This window comes from Mauremys reevesii, linkage group 7 (genome assembly GCF_016161935.1).
Source record: "Mauremys reevesii isolate NIE-2019 linkage group 7, ASM1616193v1, whole genome shotgun sequence".
Taxonomy (NCBI): Eukaryota; Metazoa; Chordata; order Testudines; family Geoemydidae; genus Mauremys; species Mauremys reevesii.
Window position 1 is genome coordinate 105,960,016 of NC_052629.1, and position 18,527 is coordinate 105,978,542.

An 18,527-nucleotide genomic window follows, 5' to 3' on the forward strand; every position below is an offset into this window, starting at 1 on the left:
ATAGGAGGAAATAGCCCTTTCCCCCCTTCTCCTGAAAAAAGGGTTACAGGACTAGAACAGCACTCCTGAAGGGGAGAACCCAGGACAGGACAGCTCCTTCAAGGTCAGATATCAGGAGCAGAGCTCAGGGGAAGCTGGTTATGAATAAAGTGTATTGTGAGCCTAAGTTGCCTTGTTGAAAAACAGAGATGGACTCAAGCCACAAAAGTTGGCTCTAGACCCAGTTTTCGAACATTTCAAAGTTGAGAGGGTGAGGTGTTGGTTTGGTTCATTATGAAGATGAGGCCATTTGCAACGTTTGGATCTGGAGCTAGGATCAGATTTCAAACACCCCTGGGTGGAAAGAGCAGTGTTTGGAGACAGAGTTTGCACTGGGACCCCTTTTTGCTTTTTGGTCTGGCCGTGTGTGAAGGAGGCTGTGCATTTACCAAGCTGTGCTTCCCGGCTTCCCGAATCCAGCGGATATTGTCTTGGTATTGCTGCTTCACAGATGCACTGACTGCAAGAGAAACCAAGAAAGCAAAAGGTTTAGAAAAATAAATGCAACATGCTCTAAATACTATGGAATTCATAAAACAGTCCGGGGTCAAATCCTACTCTTAACATAGGTGCAACAGAGGAATATAGGAACAGCCATACTGGATCAGACCACAGCCCATCTAGTGGCCAGCTCCAGTTACCTTAGAACAGGGTTTCTCAAACAGGGGTCACCACTTGTATAGGGAAAGCCCCTGGCAGGCTAGGCCAGTGTGTTTACCTGCCCCGTCCGCAGGTCTGGCCAATCGCGGCTCCCACTGGCCGCAGATCGCTGCTCCAGGCCAATGGGAGCTGCTGGAAGCGGCGGCCAGTAAGTCCCTCGGCCTGCACCGCTTCCAGCAGCTCCCATTGGCCCGGAGCAGCGATCTGCAGCCAGTGGGAGCCGCGATCGGCTGGACCTGAGGACGGGGCAGGTAAACACACCAGCCCCGCCCGCCAGAGGCTTTCCCTACACAAGTGGTGACCCCCATTTGAGAAACCCTGCTTTAGAAGAAGATGCAAGAAATTCTGCAGTAGGCAGGTGTAGGATGAGCTGTTCCAGATAATCTGAAGCGCTCTTCCAAATCCATAATGGATTGGTTTAAACCCAGACACATGAGGGTTTCCAACACTTTTGTTCACATTAACTATAACAACTCTGGATATTCTTGTTGTGCCTATAAATCATAGAATCATAGAAGATTAGGGCTGGAAGGGACCTCAGGAGGTCATCTAGTCTAACCCCCTGCTCAAAGCAGGACCAATCCCCATTTTTACCCCAGTTCCCTAAATGGCCCCCTCAAGGATCTTGCTAAATTATTGGCCTGAGCAACACGCAGTGGCAATTAGTTCCAACATCTAATTCCACACTGGATGAAAAAGTATTTCCTTCTAGCAATTTGAACTTCCAGCAATGGAACCTCTAAGAGAGTTGCTTATGTGCATCTGAAAACATAATCTGGTATAATGGTTTTAACCACTAGGACACATTCTCTCATTTACATCTATGTAACTCCATTTAAGTCACTGGGCTCAATTGAGCAGCAACAGAAATGAAAGGGTGAGTTACATGTGGAGTGTAAGTTGGTCAGAAAATGAGTGTAAATGGCAAAGAAGTGTAGCATGCATCAGTCTGGCATGGGTTGTGTGTTGTAACAAATCTAACGTTGATGAGACTGAAGGTAACTGTAGCAGGTAAGCGAATAACAAGAGAGAGGGAAGGTGTAAAATAAAGTAGGGGCTGCTTTATTTTGCACCTTCCTTTTAGGTGTTTTTGCTGTTATATCTTTCCTTCTGCCCCTGGGTAAGTACAGTACAAGAATTTGCACATCCACTGAATGCCCAATCAGCACATGTTACACTATACAGCTCACACCCATTTCCTCACCAACTTACAATGGGCATGTAACGTATACAAATATATCCATCAGCACTGAATTTGGCCCAAAGACTTTCATGAGGTCTGAAACCGACCCCACAGGGGGCTTCATGGGGGTAAGTGAGGAGTATTGAGACTACTGTGTCTTTTCACAAGGCGCACATTCAGGCAAATATGCACAGCCGAACTAGAAACTGAGGAAAGAGCTGGATATTGAAGATCAGGTTTAATATACTGCTAAAGAGAAATGTAAAATATGTTCATTTCTGCATAGGAAAGATACATTACTGCAGGCCTGCACTAGCAGTGAGATAGAAGCAAGATTGTTTTAATGATTCTGTAAGGAAGTGTCAGTGCTTTATGCGTTGGTTATGAGCGCCTCTAAATTATACAGCAGGTATTAATATGTCAGCTCTTATCATCACAAGGAATAAAGGCTGAAACACCTGCTTGAACCATCCTTTCCTAGAAGACTTGCATTGAACTATAAAACCATTACGGAAACATCCTGTAGATATGACAACCTTAGGGTACTATTAAAGTTTTACAAGGGTTTATAAAAATTACTCTACAGAATTTAATAGAGAATGAGATCCTTTCGATAGTTTTAAAACAATATCCCATAGAGTATAATTTTCTATTCAGTCCAGGGGTTCATATAAACCTATAGAAAGGATCTCATTCTCTATTGAATTCTATAGGCCTTTTCCTTAAGAGGAAACTGCTGTCATTCAACTAAGGCTATGGGGAATACGACAACTAAATAAATCTGACCCTTCTACAGAACCCAAGACATTATTAGGCTCCCTTTTCTAAATTTTGGTGTGTCCAGTGTTGAATTTTCTGTTAGTTCCGTGGTGGTGGGGGATAGTGTCCTTTCATTAAATCTGACCTCCTGGAATTGAAAGTATTGACGCTCCTTTTTGAGCCGCTGTGGCTCAACCTTGGACTAACTCCACGCATCTCTCATTTGTTAAACTGTTGCCTACTGTCTCTCTCAGGAATATGTTCCTAAATCAGACAGGCTACTGTGTTGCTTCTGGTATTTCACAGATACTGGTCTTTATTTAGGCTTTAAAGCACATTCTGATCTTACAAAAATAATCCTCATCAGCAAGGAAGTTGATTCTCTGTCCTCGTTTGTTTAAATTTATTTTTTGCTGTCCAACCCTGTCAAACTATAACTAGAGTGGTGAGCAAATTCCTCATTTAAATTAGTTATTACTATCTCACTGCCATTTGGGCCTTGATCCAAAGAAGTCAAGTTCCCCAACGTGTGTCACAAGTGTTTTGCAGGTCAAGCGTGAAAATATACACAATAATACACAGTAATACGCAAAGTCCCTAGAGGATTTTAAACCATTCTCCTCCTGTGTTGTGGGTTCACCGATTTTAAACAGCAAAATCATCTCCTCAAAAAGGGAAGAATGATTAAAATTGGAGATGAGTTCCGACTGAAAGTCCTGATCTGAATTTGAAATTCCCCACAGTTCAGGCTGTTGGGCTCCCATCTTTTGCATTCTGTAAAATTCAAATCTGGGTTTAGTTTTTGAATATGACTGATGTTAGGGGATGGTCAGATGCAGGATTTTGGTTTAGGCCATGTATATATTTACAATGGCTGAACAGCAAATAGAATAGTCGAGAACATGGGAGGTCAAACTGGAATCCATGAAAGGCTGAGTTTATTAGGTGCATTTTCCATCCCAAGTTCAGTTTTAATTTCTCTCTGAATTCCTCTGTCCATCGCTCTGCCAAGCACAACAGAAAATCCAATAACAGAGTTGCCCCCAAGCCTGCTTCCATCTGCTGGGTTTTAAAATACCATTTTTATATCAATGTAAAAATACAAATAGCATTCCAATACCTTTACTCCCTGTAAGAGGTGCTTTCCCATATCCTTTCCATGCATTAGTGTGTGTGTGTACACACACACACACACACACACCCCACTCATATGCATATATTTACACAATATTCAATTAATTTTGAATATACACAGTGTGATACATTCAAATGTCATGTGTCGGCTCATTCTGGGATGGAAAAAATGACTGGAGAATGAATCACATGCCTGATAAGTTGTTGTGTATTTATGCTGCCCTAGTACACAATACAGCACTACAGTTGCCAACTTTCATGCGGTAAATAAGCACCCCAACTTGCACAATAAGACAAAAATCAAGCTAATCCCATTTCAAAACAAGGCCAAAACAAGCCAATCCCTAAGAACCCCACACTCTGTGACTAGATCCCCCCGGGGTGCAGGCTGGGACTTTGGGTGGGCCCGCTGTGCACCCCTGACTCTCTTCCCCCCTTTCCTCTGCTTGCCCCTTGCCCCTGCTTGCTTGGAGCTGATCAAAAAAAAAAGCAGCAACAAGCTACAAGCCAAAAACTAGCCAACAAGCAACTCACAAGCCGATTAAGCCAAAAACAAGCCCAATCTCAGCAGGTTTTTTTCACAGGTTTTGGCACGTCTGTACAGCCCCAGATCTCACTCCATTTTGACAAGCATGATGGGCCAGATTTTTAAAAAACACTCAGTACCCAGCAGCACTCATTCTATATAATGGGAGCTCCTGGGTATGGACCACTTTTGAAAATCTGACAACTATCTTGATGCATGTAATTCACACAGAACACAGTATCGAAAAACACCCCACACTAAGATGGTGCCGTGTGCCCTCCACTCCCGCTGAAGTCAATGACAACTGAGGGCATTCAGCATCTTGGCGGATTAGTAACTCAGACCTGTGAAGGCTGGATAAGGCCATAACACTGGGTGTACGTTAGGGGAAGATAACAGTTTAGTTCCTCTAGCAAGGCCTATTACACCATGTTTAAGCATGTGTGAAATATAAACTATAGAAGGTTGGCACATCATTTCCCCAGAAATGCTACTTTTTATCTCCACAAGAGTCTAACGATTCTGGAAGGAGTCAGAGGCCTCCTGATTCACATTTTTCTGGTTACATCCCCATGGTGGTGTTCATACACAAAGCAAAAACATTAAAAGAGAAAAAAAGAAATGAAACCTTAGATTCTGATGCCCTTAAAAATGGCCTTGATTTATGATCCTTCCTCTTACAGACTGTCTTAACAGCATAGTGCCAGGAGGCTGGCCTTGGCAGCTTTTAATGACAACAGTGTGTTCTGGAGAAAAGCAAAGCTGAAAATATAATACTTGATCTGGGGTCAAGAGAATGGGGTAGGCAGTTTTTAGGGTTAGGAGCTCAAGTCACTGGGGCGGGGTAGTGTGGAAGCAGTGGGGGGTAGTCTGGAAATAGAGGAGCAGGGTATTCAAAAGCTGGGTGAAACTTAAGGGGATGATTCTGCTCTCTGCTTAGTGCGAATCAGGACAGAGGCAGGATTCATCAGTAAGGCTAAGATTTTGTCATGGATATTCTTAGTAAAAGTCATGGGACAGGTCATGGGCAATAATGCAGAAATCACGGAAGCCCATGACCTGTCCGTGACTTTTACTAAAAATATCCATGACAAAATAGGAAGCTCAGCTCGGGGTCCCCCTGCCGCCTGGTGATCTGGGGTCCCCCTGCCACCTGCAGCGGCTTGGAGCTCTGGGGTTCCCCCGCCGCCCACAGCAGCTCAGAGCTCCGGGTTACCCCCACTCACGTGCAGCTCCCGGCCACCGCGGGCTGAAGTCACAGAGGTCACTGGAAGTCATGGATTCCGTGATTTCCACAACCTCCATGAAAAAATAGTAGCCTTATTCATCAGAGGTTAGATTACTAGCCTGAGACATGGGTTCAAGTCCCTGCTCTGCCACAGACTTACCTTGGACAAGTACAAGTTCTGTACTTCAGTTCCTCATCTGTAAATAGGGATCAATAGTACTGCCCCATGTCTGGGGTGTTGTAGGGGTAAACACATTCATAGATTGTGAGGTGCTCAGATACTACAGTGCAGGGGGACCAGATAAGTACCATGGATAGACAGACTGACTTTGTATAAAAGTGACAGTAGAATCAGGCCCAATATTTTCAAAAATAGCTGCCTGTATGGGAAAATGACGGGAAAAAATAATTTGCCACCAAAACTGCAACCACAGATCAGGTAGTGAGGATTCCAAATGGGTGGAAGGGCAGGTGCAGATAATTGAGGCCAAATTTAATTCTCACCACAAAGTTGCACCCACAAAACTGGAGATCAGCTTGAGGCCCAGACAGAAATTAAACTACTGGCTTAAATGCATTTTTTGTTTTTCTGCAATAAACACATCCCAGTGAGGACTTACCTGGACCATTTTCTTTACTGCATTTAATGCTCACGAAAGGTGCCAGGTAGACAGCTTTAGACAACAATGTTGTGTGCATTTATCCTAATAACAGGTATGGTATAGCTAGCAGATGTACAGGGCTCCCTAAAACTGTCCCACCCATGGTCCTCTCATACAACCTGGTGCAATCACCTGGGGGTAAAGAGGTACATCAGCATCCCTGGCCTCTATTTCAGTTCATAAAACCCCAAAGGTGCCCATCCCCTAAAGTTGTGGGCGCCATGACACAAATGACATCACACAATATCATTCATGTTCCATGCAAGGAACTAACCCTTCAGCACAAAGCAGTAGCACTCTCCTACCTCACTGCAGTCCAGTTCACAAATGCCTCAAAGCCACTCCTGCATGCCCAGAAGATTAACATATCCGGGGATAGGCAGACCAAGGAGGGAAGTGAATTCTAGAGTCAAAAGGCCCTCATAGTGAGTGCCCTGCCAGCAGCTCCCTCTTAGTTAAATTGAGGGAACTGCCTCCAGCTTGAGCACCTTGGATGACTTTAACTGCATTATCACATATGCTGGGTGAGAGGTGGTCTTTTAAGCAGACTGTTCTCAAGCTATTTCCGGCTTTAAGACCATCCTCCTGAATTCTACAGACAGCCAGTGCAGCTCCCAGAGCACTGGTGTCATATACTCTTGACATGAAAGCTTACTTAATAATCAGGCTACTTCATTCTACCTGAGCTTTAGCCTCCAGTTCTTAAGGCCTAGTCCCAGGTCGAGTGTATTACTGGGCTATTGGCTAGAGCACTAGACTCAGGAGACCTGCATCTTATTTCTGGCTCTGCCCCTGGCCTGCTAGGTGACCATTGGCAAGCCACGTCACCGCACTGTGCCTCAGTTTCCTCATCTGTAAAATGAGGATAATACTATTGACCTCCTTTGTGAAGCATTTTGAGCTCTACTGATCAAAAACTCTTAATAAGAACTAGGTGTTACTACTATTATTATTAGCTGAGTCTCAAGCTGACAAAGGTCTGGATAGATGCAGCAAAATCCATACCATAGGCAGATGGGAAATAGTGCTCTTAGTCACAGCTGCAGTTTACGCATCTAATAGCAGCCCTGGGCTCCATAAACCCCCTAAATAGTGCTTGTAAGTCATAAAGATTGGCTGCACTCCTTGCTGACTTTAATATCTATGTGGAGCAGACAAGAGTTTGGTTTTTCAGGTCTTGCCTGAAAAACACAGTAAACTCCTTTGATTGCACCCCATTCTTCACAAAACTTGCACCTATTATGACAGAAAAAGAGTTGACATCCTACCTCCCTGATGTATAGCATCTTCGAGCACCGATGTGGCGATTAAGTCAGTGGTAGCCAGATCCTGTGGGTCACCTGAAGTACAAACCCAACGGAACGGTCCAAATCCCAGCGAAAAAATATCTCTGGGAAGAGAACATGTTTCATTAAGAGATAGTTGAAATTCCTGTCTGATTTATCCTGGCAGTTAGCAATGCTTTTCTTTCATTAACTGAAGATGGAAGAATTCTAAATATTTCAAACCAACTAATCTAAACAGAAAGCACTTGGGACCATTATTCCAGAATTTAAACAATGCTGTCTCACCAAGACATCAGCTGGTGTGGGGGGAAATCACAATCATACTTGAGTGCTCACAGCCTTTGATAGAAAACTCAAGGCAGTTAATCAAACAAGGGTGTTCCCCAGTTGACCACACGTCCGTTCATAAAACAACATCTTGGAGGCCTGGCTCTCTCCTTCCTTACACCAGGGTACCTGATTTACACCAGTGTGAGAGGAGCACCCAGCTCCTCGTTTTAATGTCCACAGATGAATCTGTAATCATTTACAGAGTGAGGGCTTGATTCAGCCTCTCTCTTGCATCCTTGTCTAGTCATTTACAGCTATGGAAAGTGAATGCAAAGTGGGTTTACATGTACCCATCCATGGAAGAGAGTGGAGAAGTCTGATTTGGTAGCAGTCTACCTTACATTGCACTTAGCGGGCCAGAGAATCTGGCCCTTTCTGCTCCCATTGTGCTTAGGCTGGCCCCTCATCCGGTATTAAACCGGGCAGTCCTGCTTTTCTAGGGTTTGTCCTCTATCCATACTCAGACAAAACTGGATGTGATTTTACCAGATAGGGATGCCCTTTTGAAGAGCGTGCTGCTTAGTCCCCGCCGGGGTGACCTGGCACGTGAGTGGGGGTGCAGTGGTGTGCTCTTAAAAATGGCTCCCCCGGTGTGGTGTGACCTCGCATGCACCATGCATCCAAGGTCATATCGCTAGTGGTGGAGTGGCATACCCTTAAAAATGGCAACCTCCCTGCAGCGTGCACCTCACATGGGGGGTGGAGCAGCACACTCTTAAAAATGGCATCCCCCATCTGGTATTGGACAAAACCACATCCAGTTTTGTCTGAGTACTGGATAGGGGACAAACCCTAGAAAAGCAGGACTGTCCAGTATAATACCAGATGAGGGGCCAGCCTGAGCAGAAAGGGCCAGATTTGGACGTGTGGCCAAGGTCATGTCAGAGGGGAAAGAGTCCCACCAGCAGGGGCAGGCTCATTCCTGGAAGTACTGGTACGTCTAGTATTCTGGGAATGCATGAGTGGCCACCCTAATTGTGCCACTAATCCAAAAGGAGTCAGTCTCGCCCCAGGGTAGTGAGAGGTGGCAAATCTATGTATACAGCCATATATCATCAGGGCACCACTACAATGCCAACTCTGCTTTCTACATATATAAAAATGTCTTCCAGAATTACTGAGCTGTTAACGGCCAAGTCCCGCTTGCCTTAGTGCATATGAGTTGTCCCCATAGGCCTGATTCTGATATCACACTGATGTATACCAGGAGTAACCACAGGGAAGTCAACAGAGTCCATAGGCCAGACTCTTGACCTTGTTCCAGTTGTTTTACATTACTCCAGCACATACACATTCTTCCTAGCCATGCTGGGCACGGCTCCAGTGCAAATGAGCACGTGGCCCACACAACGGTAATACTAGTGCAAGTGACATAGAACCAAGACATGATGGGATGTCTTAGATAATTCATTGCTGAAGGCCCCTCCCCATCACCACCATTTTACTCTTCAATGGGCCTAGGCAGGGTTTGGCCCTGTAAGTGGGGTCTCCAAGTTAACGTATTTTTTGGATATTCTCCTAAAAAGCAGCCCAGTTTATGATTCTACTTCTACAGTAAATGGAAATAGCTCTTTGCCCCAAGTTATCTATTCCTTCCAACATACCCCATAATGTGCTGAACATAGGAAGGGTATCGGAATTCAATTTTATTGGCTCCTCTTTTCTCAACATCAGCACCTGCAAAAGGATTTTAAATGCAGATTAGTTGATGAGAAGAACAGCTACAAATGGGCCAGATTGTACCCTTGAGTTCATACATGACTGCATCCCTGCCTGCACAGGTCTTCCCCGCCACACCGAAAAAGGGGGTCAGACCTCTGCTTGATGGCACCTTCCTTTTCCTAGATCCCACTCAGGGGTGCTGTGTGAAAGGAGGGGTGGGGACTGGGTGGACCTGGGGAGGGTGGTGGGCAGCAGAGAATCTTCTTTTAAGGGAATGATGGAGGCAGTTGTGGCCAGCGCAGTCCTTCACTGGAGCTGCTCTGCCAGAGAGCTGGATGGGTAGAGGGAACAGAGTCCCCAGAATCAACTTTCCGACAAAACGCTTCTCCAGGGCCTCCTGTATATACCGGAGATTGTGGAAAGTCACACAGCTCATACCTTGAGGGTGAGCAACCACCTCCCTAAATTGAAAAAGGCAGGAGAAAGCTATAGGAAGACCTCTGTGATTTCTTCCCCCTTCCTCCTTTCTATGGGATTTCCCACAAGGGAAGCAATACAGGTTGCTCTAAATTAAACCAGAGCAGAGAAGCAAACTGACACAGCTGGCCCACCTTGACTTCTCCCCGCCTTAGAAACAGGGGCGGCTCTACCTTTTTGGCCGCCCCAAGCAGTCATGCGCGGGAGGCGCCCCGGAGCCGCGGGAGCAGCGGACCTCCCGCGGGCATGACTGCAGAGGGACCGCTGGTCGCGCGGCTCGGCTGGACCTCCCGCGGCTGCGGATGGTTCGCAGGTCCGGCGGCTCCGCTTGAGCTGCCGCAGTTATGCCTGCGGGAGGTCCAGCCGAGCCGCGGGACGAGCGCCCCCTCCGCAGTCATGCCTGCGGCAGAGCCGGTCGTCCCGGGGCTCCGGTGGACCTCCCGCAGGCATAACTGCGGCAGGTCCGCCGGCCCAATCTGCCGCCCCCCGGGGAAAGGGCCGCCCCACGCGCGTGCTTGCCGCGCTGGGGTCTGGAGCCAGCCCTGCTTAGAAACACTATGCTCTCCTGGGACTTAACATTTCAGGCTCCAAGAGCAATTCTTTTAAAAATCTCTCACCATTTCTTCTATTTGTTTTAAATGTTTTTGTTAGAAGAAAGAAAACTGGGAATAAATGAGTGGCAACAGCAGATGAATGCAACCAAACAAATTAATGATATTCACCAGGTCCTGTATTTTGCAGAAGCCACCTCCCAAGACATCCTCAAAGCCGACCCTACTGCTTTCTTTTCCTTAATTTTTTTTAATTGCTCATTTTTTATTTTCTAGTTTTAAAATATCAGCTTGTAAAAGAAAAGAAAATACCCTTCCAAATCCTGCATCACCAACAGGGAAGGCTTAAAAAGCCCTTGGGGTGAGATTTTGTGCTGCACCACAAAACTCTCAGCCCCTGGGGAAGGAGTGAAGGCACTTTTATGCCCTTCCAATTCTAGGCTGCTCCGTGCGCAGAACCTGCCCTAGCCAGGCTTGTATTTCAGGAAGGGAGGTGCAAAGGTGGGCTAGCCATGTGCCTACCACCAGCTCTGTAACACAGAGCAGCTTAGAATGTTTGTCCCACCCTTAGCCCTGCCTCTTAAACCAGGGGGACCTCATAGATCAGCACATGGCTGGTCAGTACAGTGCCTGAAACAGAGAAATTTTCCCCTGTACATTGTGCAGGGGTCACAGTAGAAGGGGGAGTCCTCTCCCCAAGCATTTTAAGTGGTTGAAACATGTTCCTTGTTCATATATTTTAAACAACCATTCTGCATGGAAATGTCTTGGCAGCTTTTTCATTTCGATAGTTTAAAGATGCAATGGACTAAAAATAGAATTCCCGAGGCTGCCTCCTTAGACATTTTCTGTTACAAAATGATTAACGATGAAAATTGCTAGTGCTTTAAATGTTGATGCCCTACCATTCACACAACCTAGTTTGAAGATCAGGTGAAGGAAATATATTGGGTCAGATGCTCAGCGGGTGTAATCTGGCATAGCTCCACTGACTTCAATGGAGCTAGACTGATTTACACCAGTTAAGGATCTGAAGCAATATATTCTACCCATAACAAAAGCAGATGTCTGCTACGTTTTCTTTGTACTTTCAGTTTGTCTGATCTGCATCCTGACAAGACGCAAGGGTCTGTTTGCAATGCTAAGAAGGCTTTAGAAGATTCCCTTGTAAATCTCTAGCGGGCTTGAGTTTAAGGGCAACGGAGCCATCTGGAACTGTAACATTTGCCACCCGCTCCTGTCCAGGATGGAGAGGGACATTAAATTAAAAATAAGTGTTGTGAGGGGTAGGACGGAGAAGGGAATTATAATCCTAGGTCCTGATCCTGCAAACACCTGCAAACACCTCCACATAGGCAGACCTCTGCACCAGTGGAGCTCTGCATAGGAATCCACTCACACAGAGGCAGCTGTAGGATTAGGGCCTTATTTTGAAAATTGCAGACTGGGATGCTGTTACCTTGTGTAGAATGGAGGTACGAGTATCCAGATTGGTACCCACTGTTCATTTGCTGGCGCAAGTTGTGCCAACAGAATGGAGGCTTGTCTTTAGAAAGCTTGGCCGCTGGAGTCCATCATCTGTGCCCAACATTGGGTGCAAAGTTGTGGATGTGAAATTAGAGGACACTTTAAAAATGTGTATTTTATTTTTCTCCTTTGAGGAAAAACAGAGACTGCTTCCGATCGACCCCCTCAAAAAAGTCAGTGCTGTTACTTTAAAAACAAAAGGCCAGCTTTTCAGTGGCGCTGAGCACACATTTCTCCCACAAACACTACAGAATAAAGCCCAATACCACTAGCCTGCATGAGAAAAAAATGGCACCAATTTAATGTCCAGGTAGGACTGACTCCGACTGATACAATTGATTTGGAAGACCTGTTCTAACAAAGGTAATGAACTATATTTTACCTGCCGGAAAGGAGAGAAGTGCCCTGGTTACATCTAGGAAAGCCACCATCTACTCACCGGCCCTCTGAGCTTCCAAGAGAAAAGCATTGCCATAGTCCCAAAAAAACATGCCCTTATCAGACAGCCTGTTTATAGCAGCCACTTGTCTCCTCAGACTGAAAATAAAAAGGCAGAAAGTTAGCTCTGAGATTCATTCACTTATATAAAAAGGTTAATGTCAGGAACACCCTAGCATTGCTAATACGGCCTGGGCTGTGAAAAGGTGGGGAGAGTGAGATAGATGACTTTGAAAGACTCAAGATCAACTCATGTTCTAAGCCCACCAGACACCAAATAAAAATACTTTCCACTTCTGTAGCACCTGTTTCCCCAAGCTCTCCAAATGCTTTACAAATATTAAGTGAACCTCACAACACCACTGTGAGGTAGGTAAGTAACACACAGGAGTCACCTCATCCAGCTCAGAAATGCAGCCATCTCTGGGGTGGAACACAACAGCTGTTCAACAGCACACAGCAATACTGCCCGACAGCTCAGGAGAGGAAGTGAAGAATAGTATCTTACCTAGCTGAAACTACAGAGATGAATTCAGAGAAGCAGAATGTGGTTATTGTACCTGAATAGGAATTTGGCTAACACAGCCTGGTTATCACCCACACCATTATGAAAACTGCCAGTGGATCTTTAATGACCACAAGTGATCAGGAGCTTGGTTTTATGGGTTATCCAGAGGAGACCTCCTGTCTCAGCACCATACCTGCTAACAACAACCTGCGACACAGGTTAAGAGCCAGGGTGAAGAGTGCCACCTACTAAATTAACAACAGTGCTTCCCAAAGGTCTCCCATCCAAATAATAAGCCAACACAGCTTCGGAGATCTAACAGGAAAAATCACAGACGGTCGTACTGCTAGAGACTGCCTCCTCGCTCAGAGCTGGCAGTTTCCAGTGATAAGGTAAACCAACTAAAGGCCAAGTAACTTCAGACCATTATATAATGTGAGCAACTCCCATCACTGTCTCCTCCCTATTTCTGGAACAGAGATCTAAACATTTCAGGCAGCAAGAGAGCTGCCACTTCTAATCTTTGTAACCTCATTCTTTAATTCCTAGTGCTGGTGGTTATGGACTGAAAAACCCCGGCAACTGGCAAAGGCTCAAAATCAATACAGCTGAGGCTCTTAAATTTGTAATGGTCTCAAAAATAAAGTCCTCTTCCAGAAAAGTCATTTGCTAACTTGGTTTTAGATGAAAAATCAGGAAGTTAATGAAACTGCTTCAGCCCTCTCTGACCTCTTCCTTGGAGATCTTTGCAATTCTCTGCTCCTTTTCTTTTTCCCTTCAAAGCACGCACAAGGTCTGGGCTATTTTGAACTGGCTGCAGTTTCCACCTGTTTCTTGGACTACAGTAGAATCACAAAAAACAGAGATTAAAAAGACCCCAGTAGATAATTTTCCTCTTGCTTTCACTGGTATAAGTCATGAGTGAAGACAATGGAATTAAATTGCTAATTAAGAAGAGAATCAGGCCCTAGGCCTATTCTCGAGAATACCTTTTTCACCGCTTGTTTTCACAGCTCCCGATTCTAATCTCACTTGCAATGGTGTAAATCAGAAATCAACAGAATTACACCAGTGCATAACCAATGAGATCAGGGTCCCTAAGTTATTCTGCATCTTACGAAAAGGTCCTGCTGGAAATTAGCTTTGCTGTTACATACAGCATCGCCCTCAGAACGCATCTAAAATGAAGACCTGGGAGACTCAAATCATTATTTTTGGCCCCTGGGCCAAAGCCAAACAGACGACAAACACAAATTCTAGCCTCTGATGGTAAAAACCGCTTCAGCAGGAGTGTTTCCAAGAGGAAGGAGAACAACAGGGGTGAAGAGTGATAGCACTCAGAGCCAAAGAACCTCTGTAACTGCAAGCACCTGCTGGGTTTTAGTGAAGAACAGTAGCACTGTTCCCTGCTCCTACCCAATTAGTGAAACTACTAGCAAGCCTGGGAAGGATACAAAATAAAGGTGGTGTTGATTTTCTGCTCTCGATGTTTAACAACAACTAACTCACATGCTAGGTACCCTTACATAGGCTACAAACCCCAGTAAATTATTGAAATAGATCCAAGAAGATATTTTCAGACTTTAGTTCATATACAACAGGGAATGACCCGCAATGGCAGGTAGAGGGACTAAACAATCTGACAGACCATTTCCCTCTCTAGAATCTGTGAGGTCGATTCTATATCAGTTACACCGGTGTGAAAGCAGTCACGCCACAGGAGCTAAGAGTTCAACCAATGTAACTTCAATGGCATTACTACAGATTTACACTGAGAGAGCTGAGAGCGGAGTCTGACCCACTGATTCTGTGAACCTTATTATGGGGAAGAAAAGAATCTGGTCACTGGAGAAGCAAAATAAACACTGAGCCTAGAAACGGTAGCCACCAAACCTGCATAATCAAGGTTGGATGTTTTTCTAACAGATCTGCTCTCGAAATTATGTTGGGGAAGTTCTATGGCCTGTGTTATGCAGGAGGTCAGACGAGATGATCACAGTGGGTGGCCCCTTCTAGCCTTGGAATCTATGAATCCGTAATTGTTTACCTTTCTTGCACAAGGGTACGGAACCTCCCTGGATTGGTAGACATGAGCTGGTTTGCCTCCTCAAAGCTGAGCTGCACGGGGTAGTACCCTCCACTGAACGGATTGTGACAGGAGGTTTGGTCAGATCCAAGATCAACTAGCTGTTCTCCTGTTGTATCAAGTTCATAGACAAGCCTCTCCCTATGGATAGGAAAGATAATATATAGACTGCTTGTCTGGTGGCTGCCATTACAAACATCACCTCATAGTTATATTCCTTGTGAGCATCAACAGCGCCAATTAGGAGTTCTCAGGAACATCCCTAAAGATTTTTTTATAATATTACAAGGATATCCTGGATTGGCAACGTCTGTTTGTGGATGCCCGATATAAGTATAAATAATGCTTGTCATTGATTTCAATGGGCTTTGGATCATGCCACAAAAGCAGCAAATTTTCTATTCTCAATATTCTGATTACCAAGGGATTGTCTTTCATTAAGACACTATTCTCTAGTTTCTGATTACCAACAAATTATTTTATTAGGACACCACTCTGTGTTTTGTTACCTTTGTTCTTTCTTTCCAAAGCCAAAGCTATCCATTTGTGCCTAAAAGGGGTACTTTGGTCGGCAAAATGTAATTCCCCAATTTGGACACCAGCTTTACCTCCAAGAGTCAAGATGCAGCTTCAATGGTTGGTTTGAAGGATAATTCCCTTTATCTACAAGCTTGGACATTGTTCCAGGCTAACTAACACAGAAAAGTGTACTTACCACAGATCTACCACATTCCCATGGTAGCCCAAACTGAGGGAAATTTTATTCTCTCTTGCATCTCTATAATAGAGTAAAAATGGAAATGGATGAAGAAAATTCATCATCTGGATAGTCGCAGTTTACAAACTACACAGAAACAACCAAAGCAGTCACGCAAAAGAGCAGAGAAAAGTATATGTGGATTCCAACAGCAAGACAGGTTATGAACACTATCAGCCTAAACCTGCAAGAGGATCCCTATGCTGCAGGGGATTCCTTGAGTAGACTGGGAGTTCTAGGTGCATAAGCAATACAAGATTATACACTGTACCAGGAACTGGACAATGCACTGAAGAGCCAGTGTTCTTATTCAGACAGACTTTCTGTCTGAAAGAGTTTCAGAGCAAACAGAGCTCTGAGTGTGCTGTTAATACTGAACAGGTTAAGGTGCCAGACAAGCACCATTCCTTTCACTTAAAAACCTCAACAATATTCTTTAAATCCACATCCCCAATATGGAGATGTGATACTTTCACCTAGCTCATCCTTTTCACACCAGATTCTGTAAGGGAGCTATGGAGTAATAACAAGACAGGGAATTCATGAGTTGAATTTCTAAAACATGGGCCTGATTCTCTTCTCATTTACCTCATTTAATAGCAGAGGTGATATGAGGAGAGATGTCCTATAATCCTTCCCCCGCACACCCATGTGGAGGATTGCAAGAGCTGCTGCGGTTACTTCAGCCCTTGAGCAGGATTTAGCATATAGGGACAAACAGAGCACTTCATGAGCCATACCTGAGCCGAGCAATGCAGTGGTCCAGGCTATCAGTGATTTCCATCAGCCAACCTTGCCTGTAACGTTTCAAAAGTGCAGCTTCATCAACCTAAGATAAATTGCATATTTATTTCAGGACTGTCATCTCACCTACCGAAGAACTTCTCCATTCCCTCTTTAACTTTAAAACGATCCTGGATGAAACACTAACAAATGTACATAACACAACACTTCTGCATTGGCTTCAAGGTGATGGGCTGGGTGATCTAATCGTTGTTTTTTATCTCTCGCTTCTAATATTCCATCAGTTCTGGTTTCTGTTGTTTCAACCCAGGAATGAAACAAGAGCTGAATCTTTTCTCCAACCACCTCCCAACCCCAGACTTTGTGGTTTTAATAAAATGGGAGCCAGATCACTGCTTAATTAGTAATGAGAGAGGTGTCAGGGCTCAAGCAATTTTTTTACTTTCATAAACGACACGGCAAGCCCAGAGGTGTTGGGGCTATGAACTGCCAAGCCCAGAGGTGCCAGGGCCCAGCACAAATTAAGCACTGGGACCGATCTGGTTTCGGAAAAACAAACTCCTAGTGAGAGCTAGTTAGGAAATAATATTTTCCCCACAAAAAAATTTAATAACAATTTTTTAATTTCTCTTGGAATTGTTCATGTTTTAACTGAAAAACTGAAAACAAAAAATGTTTCCATTTTCAGATTTTCAATGAAAACCCAAATATTTTCTGCAAAACTTGCAATTTGTCATTTAAAATGTCCGTTTAATCAAAAAGCCATTTTCTGTTGAAAACACAGTGATGGCAATTTTTTCACCAGCTCCAACACTGACTAAGGGAGGTTTTGCTGAACCAAAACCATCACTGGATTTGGTCTTCTCTTGAGCCGTTTGGAAATTTTCAAAAATCTCAGCTAAAAAGGAAACAAAATGAGCAAAAAATATTTTCCTTTTTCCAGCCAACTGTCACTTCTATTTAAAAAATGGGTCAAAACGGGACCCAAGTATCCAATGCCCTTGTCGTTCTGAACTTTGAGGGTCCAGATAAGATGAATCCCAAATTTGAACCCTGCGCCACTATTAGTTTTGGTGTGTTTCTGTGTCTGTGTGCGCGAGACAGAGACATACACAAATCGAGAGACATACTATGGAGGCTTTGGCAGTGACTCCATATTTAAAGATTAATAGGCAAACACATGCATCTCTAAGGTTTCTTATATGAGTTATGATGAGTTCCAGACACAATACAGGCTGCAAAACTCATGCAAGCCAATTTTCTGCTGCACCACAGCAACTGATTAAAGCAGCCAGGCTGGTGTGCATGTACACACACACAATTTTATAACAAACATTTAAACTGCCACACATTCCCACAGCCCACCCCCAGCATTTTCTTTTCACCATTTTCAGCCACCAAGCCATTTATATGTAAACTAAAAACGTTAGATTGAGCCCAAAATATATAATGCCCATCAAAGCTGATGGAAAGCCTCCTCTTGCCCAGTTATTTCAGTGTGTGAAATATTCCATCAATTCCCATGCCACTGATTAGGCATATCATTAAAAACCCCTGGTTTGGGGCAACACCCGTGGAGCAGCACACTAAGAAGTCAGTTACATAGAGGAGACTGCTTCTCTTTGTATGCTGTTTTAGTACCAGGCAAAACAACAGTGATGGAGAAAAGAATGCAGAATGGTACATGACAAATAAATGGGTTCTGCTACTACAATTCTAAAAGTCTGAGTGCTGCACTGATTGGACTATCTAAATCCTCTGTGTTATAGTATCCTATATACTGTATTTCTGACCTATCTTGATAGGATCTTGGATCTCATTTCATAGACCCCACCAACATGCCCAAATAAATTAACTTCCTTTTCATCATATTCTAGAAAATCTCTTTGATCAGCAAGTAAACAGTTTTTAAAATGACATCAACCACATGGGCTCACATCATACCTCGTGTACCTCCAGTGGGACTAGTG

The 18,527-nt window shown here is 44.4% G+C and overlaps 1 protein-coding gene across 11 annotated transcripts in view; it reads right to left on the reverse strand.

Annotated features, from left to right (window-relative positions):
- UROC1 (urocanate hydratase 1) overlaps positions 1 to 18,527 on the reverse strand; it is a 102,894-nt gene that overhangs the window by 17,573 nt on the left and 66,794 nt on the right. For 10 of the 11 annotated variants that reach the window (XR_005601246.1, XR_005601244.1, XR_005601245.1 and 7 more), the window contains 7 exons: positions 16,554 to 16,642; positions 15,772 to 15,834; positions 15,018 to 15,197; positions 12,464 to 12,561; positions 9,412 to 9,484; positions 7,460 to 7,581; positions 429 to 499 (listed from right to left, as the gene is read on the reverse strand). Coding sequence is in view for 8 of the 11 variants with exons in the window: in XM_039547106.1 (XP_039403040.1) it covers positions 429 to 499; positions 7,460 to 7,581; positions 9,412 to 9,484; positions 12,464 to 12,561; positions 15,018 to 15,197; positions 15,772 to 15,834; positions 16,554 to 16,642 (696 nt within the window). In the remaining 3 variants the exon portion in view is untranslated. The remainder of the gene's footprint in view (positions 1 to 428; positions 500 to 7,459; positions 7,582 to 9,411; positions 9,485 to 12,463; positions 12,562 to 15,017; positions 15,198 to 15,771; positions 15,835 to 16,553; positions 16,643 to 18,527) is intronic. The other variant, XM_039547108.1, reaches the window with a different exon arrangement.